The sequence below is a fragment of the Symsagittifera roscoffensis genome, chromosome 3, assembly GCF_963678635.1.
Source record: "Symsagittifera roscoffensis chromosome 3, txSymRosc1.1, whole genome shotgun sequence".
NCBI lineage: Eukaryota > Metazoa > Xenacoelomorpha > Acoela > Convolutidae > Symsagittifera > Symsagittifera roscoffensis.
Genome location: NC_087064.1, coordinates 78,440,331 through 78,458,047, shown reverse-complemented (window position 1 = coordinate 78,458,047; position 17,717 = coordinate 78,440,331). Strand labels below are relative to the sequence as shown.

Genomic DNA, 17,717 nt, shown 5'->3' with positions numbered 1-17,717 from the left:
TTAAAGCACTAGTATAATGACGCGGTGCTGCAGTTTTTTCTTGTGTTTGATCTTGTACTGTTGTTGTTTGCAGGGTGTGAGCTGGTGATAGCGACCCCTGGCAGATTGCTGGACTTCATGGAGTCCAAGCAGATCCGACTGGACAGGACGACTTACCTGGTGCTGGATGAAGCGGATCGTATGTTAGACATGGGATTCGAGCCACAGATCAAGAAGATCATCGAGTTCATCCGGGTAGAGTGATTACACTAGTGTCGCGTCAGCGTAGTGAATTATTTAGAACCTTCTTTTTTTCTGACCTGAGTCGCAAATATTTGTGCCACTTTTGGGTTACCTTTACAGCTTTTTGATAGAATGTGCTTTGACATTCGAATAGTAATAAGTTAACACAGTTGATGCATTTTTAGTTCATCAAAGGATCCGAAAAAAGCTATTTGTTTCAAACAACATAACAATATTAAAAACTCGTTTTCAGAAATTTTCTAACTCAATATATCTCGCAATTTTTTGAAATGCATAATTTATACAAAATATAGCTTTATGCTTTCTATGATTTGTTGTATGCAAGTAGTGTGGATGCCTTTACTTTGTTAAAATCCAAGTTATTACTGTCAAAATTATGTCTATTTGTATTTGGTGCCACTTCTGCTTAATAGCATTGGCAATTTTATTAGCATATGTAGCTGCTTCATTCGGTACTAGTGTTTGTCAGTGGCTTAGTGTGCGTGGCTGAGTGGTTAGTGCGTGAGACTCGAAATATCTAGATTACAGTAGGTCGCTGATCGAATCCTAGACCTTGCCGAATTTTTACCTATTCGATGCTTATTTCTATTTTTTTCTTGCACTTTCTAGAGCTGCTTTTTGTCGTGTTCTCGCTAGTGATTGCAAAGCGAAGCTTCGCCTCTGTGTTTGATATGGTTGCCGCATTGTGTGCTCAATATCATGGTTGCGAGCTCATTATTCGATGTTGGTTCTCACCCACTGTGATCTGGGTTTCCTCTTATTACACTGGGAATGGAGTGAATCCATACTGACCAAATTTCCAGCAAGTTTACAGGGCTACTTTTTCTGTTGGAATAGGTGAAATTTGAAAATATACTAAAAATGTTCGTCCTTGTCCATTATTTTCATTACACAAGCATAGCTTGTGTTATAATGTGTACTATCTTTCCTAAGTAGCAAATATTGTTGCGATGCAGTTGTTGCGTCAAAATGTGTTCATTTTGAAAGTTCTTTTTCATCCAGCTATTAAGTACAGCCAATGCTAAGGATATTAACACAAGCTATTATATCACAAATATCACTTTAGCTTCAAGGTATCATGGATCTGTAGCGTAGAGACAGGGAAAGAAACCAGCAACCTGGGGAGGGTCGGATGTTTTTAATGAATTTTTTCGTATACTAGCTAAAATGCGGCCGCTCTATAACTTGAGGCATGTTAGTAAGTTTATTTTTTTTCTCAAATTGACTGTTCCTGCCAATGACTGATAATTGGCTTGCGTCACTTAGCAATTATGTAGACTCATAATTGGCGTGCTTCACTTGAGAAATTATGTAGACTCAAAGTTTAACTCATTTAGTTTTCCCAGTAGTGTTATCGGTCATATTTTTGCTGGCGTATGCGAAGTGCAACTTAGCCTCTTTGTTAAATTTTTGCTTTCAAAACTGATATTCCTCAAGTTTCTATGTCAATAATATCTTTGATGGATGATTGAAAATTCACCTTGTGTTATTGTGGCGCTCCAGTAGTTTTTTGGCCCACCAATCGTGTAACTGCTGGTTCTAATATCACGTGCGGAACAATTTGCAATTGAGTTCTTGCAAAAAAGTCAAAGCTTAATGGGCGCATGTTATAGGCACTCTTGTCAACTTAACTATTTAACATCTGGAAACCGCGGTGGTTGATTAAAAAAAACATATGTTAAGTTTCATAAATCTGTACATTTTGGTGCTTCTGAAATAAATTCCTTGTGTGATAATTTTCATTTTGTTTCATGTACTAGCCAGACAGACAGACGCTGATGTTTTCGGCAACGTGGCCGAAAGAGGTGCACAACCTGGCCGGTTCCTTCATGACGGACTACTCGAAGATCAACGTGGGGGACTTGGGATTGCACGCGAACCACAACATTGTGCAGGTGGTAGATGTGTGCGAGGAGTACCAGAAGGAGGGCAAACTGATCCGACTGCTGGAGGAGATCATGAGGAGCCAGCAGAATAAGACAATCATCTTCACCGAGACTAAAAGGAAGGCGGACGAGCTCACAGGCGCCATGAGGAGAGACGGGTGGCCCTCGCTCTGCATCCACGGTGACAAAAAACAAGCCGAGCGCGAATGGGTCTTAGAAGGTTAGGCTGCATACATTCTTATCTTATATACATATACAACCCATCTTCAGCCTATCAACAACGAGAGACAATATTGACATCGCCTTGTTGTGTAATACAATTACCACTGCGATCAGCAAGGGTATTCTAATTGGGTACTAGACTTTTTTTCCCGTAAATACCATTGATTACAGGATTCATCTCATGAACTGTGTCAACAGACATATTTTGAGCATGTTATTATTTTAAATATCCGGTTTGTTTACCTTTGCGAAGCAAAGTGTTTTAGTATTTTCTTTTTTTTCCAACGTAACTCGCAAATTTTGTTGCGACTAAGTCGCAATTAATGCTGCGACTTACAGCAACATTATTTGCTGCATCGAATCGGCATGAAGATATTTTGATATTTTGTTGCACCTTTGATATTATGTTGCACCTTTACAGCTTATTGATAACATGTGCTTTGACGTTGGAATAGTTATAAGTTTACGCAGTTGATGCATTTTTAATTCATCAAGTGAACCGAAAAAAGATATTTGTTTCAAGCAACATAGTAATAAAATCTCGATTTCAGAAATTTTCTAACTCAACATATCTCGCAATTTTTTGAAAAGCATAATTTGAACATAATGTGGCTTTATGATTTGCGATTTATTGCATGCAAATTTGTATCTTTTTGTATTTGATGCTAGTTTTGCTGCATCGAATTGGCAATTTATTAGCATATGTTGCTGCGTTATTGGTGACTAATTTTTGGGGAATTTAAGCATCCGTGGCTGAATGGTTAGTGCGTGAGACTCAAATTTGCTAGGTTGCAGATTTTTGCTAATTCGAGTTTTTGCTAAGCCTCGAGTTTTTGCAAATTCGAGGCGTGTTTCTACTTTTTCTTATATCACTTGATAGAGCTGCTTTTTGGCCGTGTTCTCGCAAGTGTTTGCGAAGCGCAGCTTCGCCTCTGAGTTGAAATTTTGCTTATTATGTCGGTTCAAAATTTTACCAACTGCCTCTGTTACAATTTCATTTTTTTTTCAATTTGTTTCTTTTTTTTTCAATCGGCTTAATTTTGGCTTTTTTGTAAAGGATTAGCCTTTTATTGTAAAGGATTAGCCTTTTATTGCTTCGAGTAATTAGTGAAAAAAGTGTGAGTGTGTATTATGAGGGGAAGGTGGAATTCATTTTTTTTATTTTTTAGTTTGTGCTCAGGTATCTGGGGCTTTGTTACCGCTTGATAAATTTTTTTGTCTAGGCATTTTTTATTGCTATCTTTATTCATTTTGATAGATCTAATTGTATCGCAAAATCTGCGATGCACAGCTTCGCCTCTGTGTAAAATGTATATAATCAAACAAAGTCCAAGGGGAATTTTTGTTGTCAGGGGAGTTTTTTTCTCTGTTGCCGCCTATTTTAGTATACTGCGTAATATTCTGTTGTCGCGTATTTTAGTATCCTGCCCAATTTTTGTCCAAAATGTTGCGTTTACAGATTCATTTGAGTCTGGAAAAACAGCCTCCATGCTAAGAAACAATTTTTTTGCAAACTGATTCGGTTTATGAAATAATTGGAAGTTTTCCAACGTTTCATAGCTTGAAAAGCTTGCTTACAAAAACTGAAACTTTGCGCGGACCGATTCGGCCCGAGAAATAAGTTTCAAAAATTCATAGTTTCTTAGCTTGCTTCAAAAAGCTTAAAATTTTTTAGCGAACCGGTTTAGTCTATAAAATCAATTGTCATAACTCAAAATTTCGTGGCTTGAAAAGCTTGCTTAGAAAAAACTTCAACTTGTCGCGAACCGATTCAGTCTATGAAATAACTTGTAATAATTCAAAATTTCATAGCTTTAAAAGCTTGCTTAGAAAAACTGAAATTTTTAGCGAACCGATTCGGTCCAAGAACAACTTGAAATATTTCACAGTTTCATTGCTCGACTAGCTTGCTTAGAAAAAACTTGAACTTTTCGCGAACCAAGTCAGTCTATGAAATGAAAATGTCGTAGTTTTCAAAGTTTCGAATAGCTTGCGTCGACAAGTTTTTCGTGAACCGATTTGTTTCATTAAATATCTTAAATTATGTCAAAGTTTCATAGCTTGAATCGCTTGCTTCGCTTGCTTCGGAAAACTTCAACTTATGGCAAAAACGATTCGGTCTAAGAACTCGCTTGGGTTTTTTCAAAGTTCCTTGCTCCATTAGCTCGTGCAAAAAACTTAATAAAAAACTAAGTAAAAACCTGGAAATCACCTGAAAAGCTTCAACAGAAAAAAATTGCCATCCGGTTCTTTCTTGGACTTAACTTCAATGTTTTAAAATTTCATAGCTTAAACAGCTTGCTTAGAAAAATTTAAATTTTTCGCGAACTTTTTCGGTCTATAAAATAACTGGAAATATTTCAAAGTGTCATAGCTCAATAGTTTGCTTCGAAAAGCTTATATTTTTCGTGAACCAAATCAGTCTATACAATAACTTGGAAATGTTTAAAAGTTTAATGTTTTAAATAGCTTGCATACAAAAACTTGAACCTTTCGCGAACCAGTTCGATCTGTGAAGTAACTTGAAATATTTGATTTCATAGCTTGAATAGCTTACGAAAAAAAACTTTAATTTTTTGTCAACTGATTCGCTCTATGAAACAAGGTGAATTATTCAAAGTTTCCTTGCTTTAATATCTGGCCTAGAAAAACTTTACTTTGCGAATTGATTCGCTCTATCAAACAACTTGAAATATTTCTATGCTTTATCGCGTGAATAGCTTCCATATAAAAATCCGATTCTTTGCTTGGATAGCTTGATTAGAACAACAACTGATTGTTTGCGAGCCAATTGATTGTTGGAGGCGGGCTTGCTAGTCTTTTCGAAGTGCAGCTTCACCACTGTGTGAACTTTAAATCGTTAGTTTTAAGCAGGCGCGGATCTAGGACCCTAGAAGGGGGCGGATTTTCAAAAAAAAATTGAAATTTTGTCGACCTTTTTTTAGGTCGACCAAATTGATTTTCTGAGCTCTCCCAAGCCCCTTTAGAGACCCCGAGTTGACAAAATTTTCTGCGCCGCCCTGAAATTTAGTATAGATTAGCGCCTAAAGGCGCCTTTAGAAAATTTCTAGGGTCCGTCACCAAATATGGATATCTCAAAATAGTACAAAGGGGGATACGAATGAAACAGAGAGTGCGCATGTTATATGTTTCTCACGCGGGTGCAGCATTTTAAAAGATCGTGTTTATCAATGGTTCACGCGACATCTTTTCAAATGATTTTTCAAAAAATGGTGCGAGCTTGATGCGGGTGTTTTAGCGCATTGGCATTAGTTAACTGCGCATTTTCTAATCTGGGACAAAATAAGATACCTTAAAATAGAACGAATGCAATAGGCGACGTGGTTAAGTATAAGTGTGAAGCAACTGGAAGTGATGAAAGGGTTTTAAAATCTCCAATATTGTCCGGCCTTGGAGTTGGTTGGCTATGATGGTCTTCCTGTTTCAGACTTCAAAGCAGGACGCACTCCGATTCTGGTCGCAACTGATGTTGCTGCACGTGGATTAGGTATGAGACGAAGAAATGATGTGTTCAGCCTGCACTTCATTTTCATTTTGACTTTCAAACAAGGATGTGTTATTGTGAAGTTGCTGCAAAAGTGTTGTTGCGAACTTATGTCATTTTTAGGTACTCATAAATCCTCACACACTCCTCGAGAGTAGCTTGGAAGTTGAGTTATGCGAGGAAATGAGCGCACTCCCCACGCACATGGCCAGCATGACGTTGAAACGTGGAGAGAGATAGAGAGAGAATCGATTGTGCCATTTGGTGCTTAGAGGCGGGCGGGGATTGATTGGTAATCGTAAGTGGGAGCCTCTTTCTGTACGCATTCACTGATCATTGTATTGGGCTTCTATTTTTGTTCCTGTTTCAACGGAACTAAGGCTGTACCTTTTGATTGAGAATTAGAGTCGCACAGTGCGCGTGTCTCCCTAGGACAGACTGAACTGGCTTATTTCGGTCAGCCGGTACATCACATCTTCCTATCCTAAGAGACACTAAAGTGCACAAAATATTCAAGGAAGATAAATAAGATCGAAAGTTACAAGATACTATGTGAAGCCCTTTCGATGGTGAGTTGCGTATATGTAAAAACCTGCTGCTGCCATCGGAAAATTGAAGTCTCTGTACCATAACAATGATTTTAATGTGATTGGAAATATGCACGATTAATCATATTTTTTTAAACACAAGTAACCCTTGTGCTTATACGATCATTCCACTTTTTTCAACTTCACTTTTCTCAGTTTTTCTCTTCAGTATCGTTATATCGATACCAGAATTATAACAGAAATCAAACTGCACATATGACTTTTCTAAAAAAGAGCATTAGCGTTTCAAATATCCGTCCTATTCGATGTTTAAGAGTAATTAACGTAGTGAAGACTCTTATAAAGGTCTTGGTGATTTCTTTTTCAGGTCCTAAATTTTGTTGACGCTTTGTTTTTTTTTTGCGGTTTGTCTTGTGATTTATTTTTAAGTTCAGTGCATTTTCATTAATAAAAGGTAGGCAAACCCTGCTATCGAACTGCAAAAGTGTAAAGGTCACGAAAAACGTGATCGACTTCTAGTTTCGAAAATTTAATTTTCAGATTTCCCAGCGGAATTAAAATTTTACCTTTTGATCTAGTTTTCTCAAATTAAGTTGATTTTTTTTTTTAAAAATGGCAATACTGAATTATTTTAGAGATTAGAAGAGGTTTAAGGTCATCAATTTTTTTTTGCGAACTTCAAAAGTTTGGATTTTTTTCAAAAAACAAGTCAGTTTTTTTTTGTGTTTCTTTGCGTTCATTACTCTTTTCCAACGCTCAGTTGGCTATGTTTTTTCAGCAACCCGACTTGTTAAGAGTTGACCTTAGTCCAGATTCTTATTATGATCTGATGATTTTTTTTTTTCGGTTTTTTTTTCTGGAAAACTTAAAATTTGTTTAGGTTCAAATTTACTTTCTCGCGGACAAACTTATGATTATTTTCTAAGTTCAGTTCAATGCCTTTGCTAAGACGTAGGCAAACTCGACTATCGAACAGCAAAAGTATTTCGTTACGAAAATTTTGATCAAATTCTAGTTTCGAAAGAGGAATTTAGTTTTCAGATTTCTCAGCGGAATAAATACCTATTGATAGTTTCCTCAAATTGGGGTAATTTAATCGAAAAAGGTCAACCATATTTTGTTCTAGAAATTGAGCTTTGAGGGCATCTATTTTTTAGTTTAAAATTCTCGATATTTTTTCATTTTGTGTGATTTGATGAGCGATAATTGTTTTTGATTGTGTGGGTGTGTGTGTCTGCTTGTGAACTTTTTCGGCTTAAAGGGTTTCTACTCAGATATTTTCGGGTTTGTGACCGCTTGGTAAGTTGACGTCCGATGTTAAGCTTACATTCTAGTCTCTTGGGATAATTTTTTTCCAAATTTAGAATTTTTCATCGTGAAAGACATATACATTTTTCGACATTTTCCATTTTTCAATTTTTATTTCAACTTATCGGCTTCCTCGTATTTTATCGAAAGACATTTATAGGGGTAGCCTTTTTTTCAGGAAAAGCCTTTTTTCCTAAATTTGATTTTTCGCGGTTTGGTTTTTGATTTTCAAGTTTTCAAACTCATTTGCTAAATTGAAGCATGAATGACCTTTCAAAGTTCCTAAGGGGGTAAAAAAATTACCCCTGACCCAAATTTCTCAAATTGGGCTAGTTTTACGAGAAAAAAAAATCAATGATGAAAGATTCTTGTAACTGGGTTAGCTTTAATCAAATTTATTTGTTCTTTGAAATTTGAAAATTGTTCAGAAAAGATATATATTTTGGTTACACTCAGTCCATTGACACTTTTTCAATTATCTGTTGGCTATGTTTGTTGGTTGCTCTTATTGAGAGTCGATGAATGTACTTCAGACTATTTTTTCTTCATTGATTTTTTGTTTTTCTTCGTGAAAAAGTTTCAAAATGCTCTAATAACTACAGATGTGCATTCATACATATTGATACATTTATGAATGCACTGGGTCATTTTTTGAAATCTAATGAAAGTCATCTGCTGATAGCGCTCTCCAAATATGAACCTGGAAATGGCGCGAAAAAAGTGAACGATTTCTAGTTTCGAAAGTTATTGCTTTTTTAGATTTCCTGCGGAATAAAAGTTTTACCTGTTGATCCAATTTCTCATATTGTCTTTATAATATCAAAAAAACGCCGGTCATAAATCGATCCAGAAAATCAAAGAGCTTAAAGGGCATCTATTTTTTCTTTGAAGTACGAAAGTCAGTATTTTTGTTATTTACTTGCGTTCCTTACTGTTTTCCAATCTTCGATTGGCTGTTTTTCTCTTTTTGACTTTTTATATCAACTTGCTATATTCGCTAGTGTTTGCGAAGTTGTAGTTTGGCTGATATCATTTTTTGACTTTTATTCAAGTTTAAGTTGTTGTGAATTTCAAATAGAGCCGCCAGCAAAATGTATGCCCATGTTTCTAAAATCACATTATGAAGTGCTATGGTTTTTTGTTACTATGTTGGGGGGCTAATATGGGAAAGACCCAAATACACGTGCAAATTAAACGGAGTCTTGCTTTTCATTATTATAATGCTGGAAAAATAGGGCCTGGGAAGATGGTGCCACAAAAAAATATAAAAATATTCCAAGCTTCATAAAGTTGGTATAGCTTTTATTACGCTTGCGATTAGCAATCGTTATGAAATCGGAATATAGAGTTTTTTTGGGTTAACAACTTCTTCAACAAAATCACTTGAAGCATTTTACCTTTGGTTCAAATCAAATCAAAAATCGGACCGTTGTTCATCGCACTTAGTCTGGAGATAATATATTTACCTTTGAAACCTAATGTCAGCGGTTCGAGTCACGGCCAGATCTTGTTTTTTTTTTCAGTGGGGGAAAAATTGATTAGTCTGATTATAGTTTGTAGGCTTTAGTTTTGTCAGCTTAGATGCCAACTCAAGATGTTTTTGCGTTGTAGTCAGTTTTAATTGTAGTCTCAAGTGTCGTTGATTAGCTCCTTGTTGCGTGTTGCGGCTTAATGGACGATCAGACAATAATAAAACTTTCTCAATGATAACTGTTGTGTTTTTCGTCTGTTTTTGAGATAGTTTCTCTTAGTTCCATTTTTTTTTGATTTTCTTATGGCAACCATTTCCTTTGGTATTTTCGTTTTTGGAGGGATTGGCATATAATTAAGTGTTATTGAGTAGTGGACATTCGGAAAAATTTAAAAATTTGTCTAATACTAGTGATTGAATTTCGTCTGTTTTTCTGAGAATGATTTCGTATTTCCAAAAAAATGAACTTTTTTTATGAAAACCATTTTTTATGAAAACTATTTTTTTTGTTTTTTTTTGTTTTCGTTTCGGTTAGCGTCTAATCAAGTGTTCTTGGCTTAGTAGACGCGCGAAAAAACTATAAACCTGCTTAATTCTAGTGATTGTATTTCGTCTGTTTTTCTGAGGCTGAATTTCTTTTTCTGAGACCTTTTCTTTTGGTATTTTGTTTTCGGATCGAGTGGCGTTCTACTACGTGTTTTGGCTTAGTGGACGATAGGAAAGTACTAAAAGCTTACGTATTAGTAGTGTTTGTATTTTCTGTTTTTCGGAGTTCGAGTTTTTCGTATTTTCAAAAATATGTTGAATGTTTTATTACAACCGTTTCTTTTAGTATTTTTTGTTTTCGGATCAATTGGCGTGTAAACACGTGTTGTTCGCTTAGTGGACACTCGGAAAGTAAAAGCTTGCTTATTGATAGTGTTTGTGTTTTCCGTCTGTTTTTCTAAGATTGAGTTTTTCGTATTTCCAAAAAAGTGTTGAGTTTTTCATGATGACCTTTTCTTATGGTATTTTGTTTTTGGATCAAGTGGCATTTTACCACGTGTTTTGGCTTAGTGGACGATAGGAAAGTACCTAAAGCTTGCTTAATAGTAGTGTTTGTTTTTTCCGAGGTCTTATAGATTTTTTTGTTTTTCAGGAAAAAGTCTTACAAATTGTTCAAGCACATTTTTGAGTTTTGCTGTTTGACTTTTGATTTCATCATAAATTGACTTCATTTTTTTTGTTGGAAGGAGGACAAACTCCAATATTAAACAGCAAAATTGTAAAAGTCTTGATAATCGTGATCGACTTCTAGTTTCGAAAATGGAATTTAATTATCAGATTTTCCAGCGAAATAATGAATTTACCTATTAATCCAGTTTTTTCAAAATGGGTTAATCTGTTCTAGAAATTTAACGAGCTCTAAAGCCATCTTTTTCTTCGAAGTTCGAATTTCGAAGATTTTTTTAAAAAGACAAGTCAGTTTTTTCTGTGTTCTTTCGTTCATTGACTCTTTTCCAACTGTTTGTTGGCTTTGTTTATGTGCTTTTGGAAAATTTAAAATGGATTATCTTAAATAGTACCAAAGGGGTTCTCTTTGGATGGTGAGAAGATTGAATCCTAAAAGCAGGGCAGAGGTCCGCTTTCACTCTTAATCCACCACTGTTTTAACTCCTATCTCAGCCCCTCCCATTATAGCCCAGTTCAGTAACAAAAAATTTATAGCTTCGCCAAAGTAGGATGCCGTGTAAAGTAGAATTTGATCTACTCTGTCAGAATTAGTTCAAAATTGACTAAATATGCATGGACTGATTTTCCGTGTAAAGCTTCGACGGTGAGATATTACAATATGAGGCAGATAAAACTGATCTAAATCAGCCAAAATTCGTTCCTAGCAGTGATCGAACCCGGGTATCTGGGTCTTGAATCAGATATGTTAGCCAAAAATAATATGCGAAATGAGCAGAGAACAGTTTCAATTTGAACTCATCACCGAGCTTTTTGCGTCTTTACAAGTGATATTGAAGTAAATATAAGAGCGAGTGTTTCGCAATGTTTTATTAAAGAAGCCCCATTATTGTTCCCATTTAAAATGTAGGTCTAGAATGCGTTGTGAAAACAAGAAGAGCTCGGCGGTGCTCACAGCCGTTGCTTACAATTATATCATCGCGAAAAAATCCATTTGGTAAGTTTAGAAGAACGAAGTTGATTTTGGTTTGCATAGGTCTTCTTGAATGTTTTCAGGAAGAAGTTATAAAATGCTCATTACAAATTAAAAGTTACGTAATTAGCGTTCTCTAATTACGAATGCGGAAATGGCGGCTTTGTTACTCCATAGGGATATGTTGAAAAATAACTTTTTAGTAGTAGCGTGTTTTTTTACCTAGATAAAGCTTTTTGTAATAAGAAAAATCGGTCCGTTTACATTACATATGAAAGCAGCAGGGTTAAAGAGGCTCACTGGTGTGTTTTTTAAAGGCTATTCTCTCTACAAGGTGTCAAATGTTGAGTTTAATTCGATTGAGATATCTTCAGATCGGTTTCAAAGAACCTGCCTTCTCTCTCACAGTCACAGTGTCATGTCTGGGCCGATTGCGTTGTGTTATGCTTAAATGCACTAGCCCTTAACGTCATTAATGCTACCTACACAAAATTAGCAGCGTTTGATGCAGTTTTTTACAGAAGGAAATTTCTCTCGATACCTTTTTGGATTTAATTTCAAACAGTCCTGATTTTGTGTTTGAATAAACTTAAGTTAAATTTCAATAAGTCTGACTACTGACTTTTAATCTCATCAATTCTAACGTTGTTTTTTAACAAAAACGTTTCAATCTCGACAAACTGCTATAATAACGATATAATATCGGGAAAGAAGTTGTCAATTTGTTTTGATCTCCATACCGCTCCTTCACGATGTCAATGCATCATTTTTGATGCGTGTTGAATGATAGTTCATGCTTGTCAGTGCATTCATTGAGGCTTCTTGAATTTCAAATGCAGATGTTGAAACGAAACAAGAAGAATTCTTATATATTATACAATTTTCATCAACAGAATACATTTCGAACAACGAACGACATTTGACATTTATTTGACAGCGAGGATGGGCAAAGGGTTGGACAAACGCACTTAGCGCCTAACCTAATAGTGAACAGTCTTATCTCCAGTAGCATTCAATAAAAAGTTAATAATAGTGATTTAGAAATAAGTAAAGGCGAAAAAATGCATGAAAGTGGGGTTCACTTCAACTATTTCCCTTTGTCCGTTTTAAGTGTAAAAAAACGAAGTGATTTTCACTTATGTAGGTCTTGCTTATTTTTTGTCTTTTTTTCGAATGGAATAGAGTCTTTAAATGCTCTAATATTTACAGAAGTGGATCATGCGTATCAATGCTTGTATAAATTCTTTGGTGTTCATGTTCAGATCAATTGAGCAATCCCCCCCCCCCCCCCATAATCACCAATTGAGCTATCTCCCTCAACCAAAAACGCTACAAATCACATTTACAAACGCAAGCAGATGGTTTATGTGTTGTTAGCCAGCAATCAATAGACCTACTGAAGTTAATTTTATATGATTTGAATTTATGATTTTCAAGCAGAATAATAACTTTTCCATTGATCCAGTTTTTCTAAACGGGGTTTAATTTTAAGAAAAAACTGCCTATTATAATCAATTCTTGAAATCAAAGAGCTTCAACTTGATGTATTTTCAATCAACTTATTCTCGACGTCCTTGACGTTTTATACACTTTTCGTACCTTCTGCTGGCTATGTTTTAGATAATTGAGCTTTCATTCCGAGAAATGATGTACAAATAATTGATCAAACTACATTAGAAACATAAATGATTTCATTTTAGCTGTTTAAGATAAGTCTGTGAAGTTGGCAACATACAAATTCAATTCTACTGAGCCGATTAGGCTAATTTTGCTCAATTTCCATTTTATAACTTGCGGTCTTTAAAGTGTAGTTAACAGATGGCGTACTTACCAGGTTTCAAAGAAGTTTTTATCGAAGATTTACAGTTAAAGCAAGAATTTTTGAACCCCATATTGGTTAAATTTTTAGTTTTAGCACTTCAAGTTTTTAGCTTAGTTCCGAAAAATTTCTGAAAATTGTTTTCTAGAAATTTGTTTACATGCTTTGTCAGCTAGGCCAAAAATAGCCTATTCGATTTGTTTTAAACTTCCTTTGTTTAATTTTATTGATTATGTTCCTTTCTTTACCCATTGCGATAAGCAATACTATCGCAGTCGGGTACTTGACTTATTGGTCCTGTAACTAACTTTGTTCTCAGGACTCATCTGGACTCCTGTTGGTACCTTGGTTCATAATGAATTCATATTTCCTGCACACTTAGCCTGGAGGTAACGGATACGAGTCCGGGGTTCGAATCTCAGCAGGGCCTTTTTTTCAAGCGGTAATCATTCGTCTTCAAGAAAATTTCGAATATTAATTGTCTGCTTATGTTTTGTCGGTAATTACTCAGTTTTTTCAATTTTTTTTCGACATGAATGGTTTATGCTCAGGTGTTTTCGGCTTTGCTACTGCTTGGTATTTAGAAATTCAAATTCAATCAACCATCTTGAGTAGAGGTAAGACAACTGCTTGAGACCGAATATATTGCGGTGCGAATCCGGCTGGGACATGTTTGTATGCAAACTAGAGTTTTTGTGCTTTTCCGGATCTGTTTTTTTTGTCGGCTTAGACTGATTTTTTGAAGTTTCAGCTTTCTTACCTAAAACCCATGCTTGATACGACAAAGCCCAGATATTCGGTTACCTAAGTCAAGACCTGTTTTTTTTGCAAATAGAAAGTTTCGGCTAATCTATCTATACTATATTTAAATGCGGGCTTCACTACCTCGCCATGTTTAAGTTTTTTTTCAATGTAATATTTTTGCATGCTTAACAATAGAATTTTTTGCACGTTTTAGCTATATCGTATATTGCAATGGTTAAGATTTTTTTTAGATTTTCCGTTTGAGTTTAGTGTTTATTTCACGAATTTTGAAGTTAGCAACCCAATAGTGGGATGCTGTCAGGGTTTCGCAGATGTTGCGATTTTGGCCTCCATTTATGACTTACCAAAAATCCTTTTAGTTTACGAGATATGACGATTTTCAAAGTTGCGAATCTTGCCTCTGAATATGACTGCTGAAATCCTTGTAGTTTTTGAGATATGACGTTTTTATAAGATTCTTTCATTAGTTTTTAAAGAGTTTAGATATAAAAAGCTTCACTAAATTTGAAGTTCATATTTCCTGACAAAGATTCTGTAGCCTGACAAAGTCTCTATAGCGAGGTTTTGTCAGGGTACTCCCAGGTTTTGTCAATTTTGCCTCCAAATATGACTCCTCAAAGGTTTTTTTTTGTAGTTTTCGAGATATGACGTTTTTGTGATTTTAAAAAAAAATTTTCAACTTTAACTTTTGAATTCATAACCCTGTAGTCGGGGGCTGTCAGAGTACTCTCAGTGATTGCAAATCTTGGCTCTTCTAAATTTGACTGCTCCAATTTTGTTAGTTTACGAAAAGTGACGTTTTTTCTGATTTTTTCAAAAGTTGAAATTTCTCAAAGTGTGAATTACTCATCGCTGTAGTTGGGTACTGTAAGAGTACTCTTAGTTGCAAATCTTGCGTTCAATTGTGACTGATCAATTGCTTTGAGTTTCCGAGATGTGACTTTTCTTATTTCAAAGAACTTCACAAAATTTTATGGTTTTTCAAAATTTGAAGTAAACAACCCTGTAATTGGGTGCTGTCAGAGTACACTCAAAGGATACAGATCTTATTTCCAATATATGGGTTTTTTATGAATTGTTAAAAATTCGAAGCTCCGGAGGTGTGTTAAACGCTAGTTTACATTATTGTCTGTCTGTTTTATTTTTGTCGGCTTAGTTTCGCAGAAAAGCTTTTGTTTTCGAAGTATCATGGCTTTCGGCTTCTTTCTAGCATTCCGAAAGCTCTCGGTAAAGTTTCTAATGGTGCAGGCAATTTTGTTCCGAATGTTTTGGGCTTCTGTTGCAGTGTTTTTTGAGAAAAACTATTTTTTATAGTTTTTTTTTTCAATTTTATTTTGAATTTAATTGTAGTCATTCATATTTGTATCGATCGGTATTGTCGCGAAGACCAGCTTCGCCTCTGTGACACAATTTTTTGCAGCATAGTTACTCTGCGCCAAAACTTAATTTTCTTTCTAAATTCTGGAATGAGAGTGGCTCGGAAAGAATCTATAATGTATAATATATTTAAATGCGAGTGACATCTATCTCCCATGTTTAAGCATAATAATTTTGCATGTTTAACGGAAGAATTTTTTTCAGATTTAAGCTATAGCATATCTTGCAATGCTTAAAAAATTTTTCAATTAGTTTTTCGCAAGGTCAATAATTTTTCAGTGTTTTTTTTCGAGGCCAAATTAAGTCTGTCTGTCTGTCTGTCTGTATACCTGCTTTTTTAATTAATTTGATTATGTCTGTCTGCCTGTCGCCTTATTTTTTAACTTTCATCTATTATCTATCTATCTATCTATTATATATATAAATGCAGGCTTTACTATCTCGCCATGTTTAAGCTTTTTCAACGTATTATTTTTGCATGTTTAACAAAAGAATTTTTTTAAGTTAAGCTATATCGTATATTGCAATAGTTAAGGTTTTTTTTTCGATTTTCCAGTTTAAATTCAGTGTTTATTTCATCAAGTTTGAAATTAGCAACCCAATAGTAGGATATTGTCAGAGTTTTCCCAGGTTTTGCGATTCTGGCCTCCATATATGAATAACCAAATCCTTTTAGTTTACGAGATAGGCAATTTTCGAGATTTTTCAAAAATTTCTAGAAAAATCTATTATATTATTAAAGGCGGGCATCACTATCTCGCCATGTTTTGGCTTTTTCAACGTATAATTTTTGCATGTTTAACAAAAGAATTTTTTCTCGGTTAAGCTATATCGTATATTGCTATGGTTAAGATTTTTTTGGATTTTCCTGTTTTAATTTTATGTTTATTTCATCAATAGTGGGATGTCAGTTTTCCCAGGTTTTGCGATTCTGCCCTCCATATATGAATAACCAAATCCTTTTAAATTACGAGATTTCTCAATTTTAGAAATTCTCACCCGGTAGTTGGGTGCTGTCAGGGTACTCTCAGGGGTTGCGAATCTTGCCTCCAATTCTCACTTTTCAAATCCTTGTAGTTTTTTATGATTTGTTCAAAAAAATTCCAAAAAGTTGATCTCAATCCTGTTGTTGAATATTGTGGGGGTTTTCTCAGGGTTTGCGAATCTTGCCTTTGATTATGGCTGCTCAAATCCTTGTTAGTTTTCGAGATATGACGTTTTTTTTTTATATTTTCTCAAAAATTTTCAGAAACCTAGATATGAGAAATTACCATCTCTGTAGTCAGGCTCTGTCAAGGTACTCTTAGGAGTTAAGAACTTCGCAGCCAAATATGACTCCTCAAATCCTGGTAGTTTTCGAGATAGGACGTTTTTTATGATTTTTTCCGAAATTTTCTAAAAAAAACTTTTTTCTAAAACAGTTTAAAAATTCCAAACCTTGAAGATCTCAACCCTGTTATTGGAACCTGTGAGGGTAACCTGTGAGGGTAATCTCTTCTAAGGTGGTTGCAAATCTTTCATCTGAATGTGGCTGCTCTAATTTTTGTAGTTTTCGAGATCTGACGTTTTCTTAGGATTTTTTCAAAATTTTTCAGAAAACTTAGGTACAAAAAATTTCGCAAAACTTGAAAATCTCATCTCTGTAGTCAGGCTCTGTCAAGGTGCTCTTAGGAGTTAAGAACTTCGCTGCCAAATATGACTCCTCAAATCCTCGTAGTTTTCGAGATAGGACGTTTTTTATGATTTTTCCGAAATTTTCCAAAAAAAACTAAACAGTTAAAAAATTCCAAAACTTGAAGATCTCAACCCTGTTATTGGAACCTGCGAGGGTAGTCGCATGTCAGGGGGTTGCAAATCTTACCTTTGAATGTGGCTGCTCCAATTTTTGTAGTTATCGAGATCTGACGTTTTTTTAGGAAGATTAATTAGGTATAAAAAATCTCGCAAAACTTGAAATTCTCATCTCTGTAGTGAGGCTCTGTGAGGGTACTCTCAGGAGTTGCGAATTTTGCCTTCCAATAAGACTGCGAATTTTGCCTCCAAATAACACTGCTCAAATTCTTGCAGTTTTCCAGATACGACGTTTTTTGTGATTTTTCAAAAAAATTTTCATGAAAATTAATTTTTTTTTTTTTGAAAGTTTGAAGTTCCTAACCTGTATTTGGGGGCTGTCAGAGTAATCTCAGTGTTAGCAAAATCGGCCTTCAATTAAGAATGCCCAAATTATTTTTGTTTAAGAGATACGACGATTTTTGTGATTTTATTTTGGAAATTTTCAGAAAACTCAAGTTACAAAATAATTTGATAAAGTGAAATTCCCAACCCTGTAGTTGTGTACTTTCAAAAATTGCGACTATTACCATCAAAAAAGATTGCTCAAACTTTGGTAATTTTCGAGATGTGAATTTTTTCTGGTTTTCAAAAAAATCC

General features: G+C 35.0%; 1 protein-coding gene across 1 annotated transcript in view; it reads left to right on the top strand.

Moving 5' to 3' along the window:
• LOC134842782 (uncharacterized) overlaps positions 1–17,717 on the top strand; it is a 40,460-nt gene that overhangs the window by 8,507 nt on the left and 14,236 nt on the right. The window contains exons 6-8 of the mRNA XM_063859268.1: positions 74–234; positions 2,004–2,349; positions 5,800–5,859. Of these exons, the coding sequence (XP_063715338.1) occupies positions 74–234; positions 2,004–2,349; positions 5,800–5,859 (567 nt within the window). The remainder of the gene's footprint in view (positions 1–73; positions 235–2,003; positions 2,350–5,799; positions 5,860–17,717) is intronic.